At 35.9% G+C, this 4443-nt stretch overlaps 1 protein-coding gene across 2 annotated transcripts; it reads left to right on the top strand.

Moving 5' to 3' along the window:
• The first annotated feature begins 1364 nt into the window (after positions 1–1364).
• LOC133727056 (probable caffeoyl-CoA O-methyltransferase At4g26220) lies at positions 1365–3568 on the top strand. Of its 2 annotated transcripts, XM_062154684.1 has the most exons (7): positions 1365–1435; positions 1658–1736; positions 2120–2209; positions 2361–2440; positions 2530–2674; positions 2801–2932; positions 3038–3568. In XM_062154684.1, exons 2-7 carry the CDS (start codon positions 1662–1664, stop codon positions 3326–3328), a joined length of 813 nt encoding a protein of 270 aa, XP_062010668.1. In that variant the 5' UTR covers positions 1365–1435; positions 1658–1661; the 3' UTR covers positions 3329–3568. The 2 variants fall into 2 exon arrangements, with proteins under 2 accessions (XP_062010668.1, XP_062010669.1); XM_062154685.1 differs by lacking the exon at positions 2801–2932.
• Positions 3569–4443: the final 875 nt, after the last annotated feature.

Below are 4443 nucleotides of genomic sequence, written 5' to 3'. Positions count from 1 at the left end.
CTTTTGACTCAAAAGTGGCCTCACTAAAACTCTGCTTGAATGACAGTGACAAGAGAGACTTTGAAAGCTTAGGAGTCAGGTAATAACTCTTGTATATTTGCTTGATGTGTTCATATATGTACAGTAGGATGCTCTTTATACAACAATTGATGAAGACCTAGCTACTACTAGACAATAGATCACGTGTGCTATCCGATCTGAAGGAGTTGTCTAATGCACAATTGAAGTGTGTGGTTTGGGTGAGGTCTGGAGCTGACATATAGCAACAAAAACTGGTTTCTTGTACTGCTGATTCAGTGCACGAGTTGTCTTCTCTTGTGGAGAAGAATTCCAGATAGTTCATTTGGGTAAGGATTGCCTATGTGCATCCTCATTGTTGAGGCTACTGTGGTGATCATCTTGCTGCGAGATTATAGTGTTTAACTGCGGTTGCATAACTGAATAAGCTGTGAAACGCTCTTTTTTATTGAATGGCTTGGCAACTAAACTTTCTGATATGAAAATTGATCGAATAATATGTATAAATGACCCATATGATTAAGGCCACAAAATTTTTAGTGTATACTATATAGGGAGAATTCCACAAATTGTCACTCAACTATGACTCATTCGACACTTTGGTCACTCAAGTTTCAAATATATCACTTTGGTCACTCAACTATTACACTGTCAATCACTTTAGTCACTTTGTTAATTTTTTTTCATTAAAAAAAATACTCCTTAGGTGACTAAAGTGATTGACAGTGTAATAGTTGAGTGACCAAAGTGATATATTTGAAACTTGAGTGACCATTTGTGAAATTTTCCCTACTATATAATCATTTTTCTTCTGGTATTCTGAAATAAAATACGTACAGACATATATATATATATATACATACAGGGCCCTTCTAGTGAGGGATCCTTTTTTTGGTCTTTTCTAGGGATAGGGCATTAGACCAACTTTTCGATCATATTTTAACATCTCAACCGTTCAGGTTTTAGGTCCTAATGTATAGATCACTTCTGTAAATTTTCAGCCAATTTGATGATCATTAAGACATCCAAAACTGCAATTTACCATTATAAACACGAACGGTTCCGGTTCAACAGATTCGGTCCGTTCGTGTAAATTGCAGTTTTGGATGCCTTAACGATCACCGATTTGGCTGAAAATTTGTAGAAGTGATATACACATTAGAACCTAAAAAATGAACGGTTGAGATGCCGAAATATAATCAAAAAGTTTGTCTAATGCCTATCCCTATAAAAAACCAAAAAAAGGGATCCCTTATTGGAAGGGCCCTATATATATATATATATATATATATATATATATAGGCCTATATATATATATATATATATATATAGGCCATTCACCCTCTACAAGCACCAAGCAAGAGGACTTCCAAAGGTGGTGGACTAGACTCTAAAACTCACAAGAAGGAATTGCTGGGTTAGTGTGTCTTCCATCATTTAATTTATAATTAAGGCATGTATATCAGAGTAATTCTCAGGCTCCTCTATTGTTTTTAGTTTTTATGGGATGCATCTTAATGCATGAATACAATTTAAGTTCTACTGATGGATGAAGCCAACAAGTATAATAGAGGACTAGCTAGTCAATAATTTCCTCTTCTATAGTTGAAATAGTAACAAACAATTTGGGTTGTGATAGGACAATGGAGCAAACTGCAGGAAGCAAAAAGAATTTGCCTAATCCAGTCTTGTTGCAAGATGATGAGGAATTACACAAGGTTTTGTGCTCCTCCTCTCACTTATATATATATATATATATCGATGAATTATTCAAATATCTAGTCTTATCAACTTTTGATGGTAGGAGAATGATCTACTCTAATGGTGATAGGTACCGGAATCACATATATGTCCCAGTGCACTACCTAAATATATTCACTTTTAGCAAATATAGTATATACTAGGAAGTACTTGAATCTCATTCTTTCAAGTCGGGGAATGTTTTGGGTACACCTCTAGCTCTTCAATAACCATGATATATATTTGTAATTAAGCATGCATGCATGTGAAAATGCTTTGTGGTTTTCTTTGTTTCTTGCTTTTTATATTATATCTCAAGTTTTCTTCTAAGTCCATGTTTTGTGTTTTTTCGATTATGCAGAATTCTTGTGCAGTGAGAGCAATGGAAAACACTAGAAAGAGGCATCCGTTTACCGATAAACCTCTATTGCAGAGCGAGGAATTATATGAGGTACGGTAGTATGTCCATGCATATATATTATGTGTGTGTGTGCGGGTAGAGAGAGAGAGAGAGAGAGTCTGTTTGAATATGGAATATAATCAATATATTGGTGTATGAAAAAGAAATTAATAATTACGGACTTGTTATTGGTGTGGCATAGTATGTAATGAAGACTGGAGTGTACCCAAGAGAACCAAATCCTCTCAAGGAATTAAGGATGGCTACTGCAAGTCACCCTATGTAAGTATCCATTTCTTACTACTATATATACCAAATTGATGGTGCAGTTAAAATAAACAAAATCTAATTAGCATAATATTGTACTGCAGGGCTTACATAGGTACAGCACCTGATGCAGGTCAGCTGATAGCCATGCTCTTGAAACTTGCGAATAGCAAAAGGTCAATTGAAATTGGAGTTTTTACTGGATACTCTCTTCTCCTCACGGCTCTTACGATTCCTGATGATGGCAAGGTTTGTGTATAAATATGTTGGAAAATGAATTTTCTCTCGTCGTTCTCTCATATGTTAATATGTTATGTTGCCAAATTATTTGGGGAACGAGCATTACATGCGCCAAAATATGATGCATTAATGCAGATTACAGCCATAGACATCGACCGAAAAACATATGAAATAGACTTGCCGATAATCATCAAAGCTGGCGTGGAACACAAAATTGACTTCATTGAGTCTCCAGCTCTGCCTATTCTGGACAAACTCTTAGAAAACGTAAACGAAGACGATATTGAATTTATTTAATGTTTTCTTTTTTCTTTTGTAAATTTTAAGTGCTTGAAGTTGGTTCCTGTGCTTCATGCATGTTGTGGTCTGCAGCCAGAGAAGGAAGGGAGCTTCGACTTTGCTTTTGTTGATGCCGACAAGAACAACTACTGGAATTACCACAAAAGGCTGTTGAAACTGATTAAGGTTGGTGGATTTGTTATCTATGATAATACACTCTGGGGAGGGACAGTTGCTTTACCTGAAGAGGATGTTGCAGAGCCCCTAAGGGAACGGAGGCAATTCATAATTGAGTTTAACAAATTGGTTTCTGCTGACCCTCGCGTCGAAATGTCCCAAGTTCCATTGGGTGATGGGATCACAATTTGCAGGCGCATTTGCTAAGTTTGTTAAGCTAAATATTTATGAGTGAATAAACATCGATCGCTTTATTCTTGTGGAGGTTTATAGCTACTCAGCTAGCTTCAGTAGTTAAGCACTTACCCTCACATTAAAGGCGTGAACGAATGAAGAGTATATATTGCCTATGTCTTCTGTCATTTGAGATTGTAATAACTCCCCCTTGTTTTCTTATTGAAACGTACTACTCAATGTTGAATAATAAGTAATTGATATGTATTTCAAGTTTCTTCTTCTTCAATATCCGGTAAAGGCTAATGGGAATTGATTGAGATTCGTGGGATAGTTATTTATCAATATCCAGTAGTATGTAAAGATAACAACCACTCCCTATAACCGGTAAAAAAGATCTCTTGGATGCTCAAAATGACAAGGGAATCAAATCTATAGACAATCCCATAGTGGATTAGGATTCAGAGAAATTGCATCTCTTTAGAAGCCTAATCAAGTTAGATCTGGCTAATAGATTTCTCATACAAGGCATAAAATACTAATAGAATTGTGGAGAAAGGACAAGATGACATTTCCTATATTTGGTACCCGATGGAAGTTGCTTTCCTTGGTGGAGAGTACTATTTGGCCAATACCAAAGTGCCAAGCAATGGATTAAGGTAGCTTTTGGGCTCTTTGAATGAGAATAATATCATTTGGGTTGTGGTATGAAAGGAATCAAGTACTTTCACTTTTATAGCCTTCACATATTACCCCATCCAAAGGTGTACATGCATGTTCAAAACTCATAAATCTATCTCCAGATTCATCCCAGAAAGGATTTCTGGGTTGGTAAGTCTCTACCATTTCTTCGCTTTCCTTTAATAACATAACTTTGCCAACATATACCGTACCATATATCCATAGCACCAGATTGAATTTTAGGATCATCTTTCTCATTTTATTGCCTTTTCTTTTCTTAGGGTGATCATTGCTAATATACATAAAATCTTGCCTATAAACAAACACTACATAGTGTCTAACACCAGAGTGGTTTTCATGATGCTCCTCTTTTGTATTGTTAATCATGTTGTGGCTTTACACGTTTATATTGCCTGGTGATGGATGCATCTTTCATGATTGCAGTTTAAGTTCTACTAATTAAAAAC

This window comes from Rosa rugosa, chromosome 1 (genome assembly GCF_958449725.1).
Source record: "Rosa rugosa chromosome 1, drRosRugo1.1, whole genome shotgun sequence".
Taxonomy (NCBI): Eukaryota; Viridiplantae; Streptophyta; class Magnoliopsida; order Rosales; family Rosaceae; genus Rosa; species Rosa rugosa.
This window is presented reverse-complemented; position numbering and strand designations above follow the sequence as displayed.

Bases quoted from the DNA above. Each gene is read 5' to 3' on its own strand.
- LOC133727056 (XM_062154684.1), top strand. From the start codon at position 1,662: ATGGAGCAAACTGCAGGAAGCAAAAAGAATTTGCCTAATCCAGTCTTG. The intron at 2,441-2,529 runs GTAAGTATCCAT...ATTGTACTGCAG, and splicing joins GCTACTGCAAGTCACCCTAT to GGCTTACATAGGTACAGCAC. The intron at 2,675-2,800 runs GTTTGTGTATAA...GCATTAATGCAG, and splicing joins CGATTCCTGATGATGGCAAG to ATTACAGCCATAGACATCGA.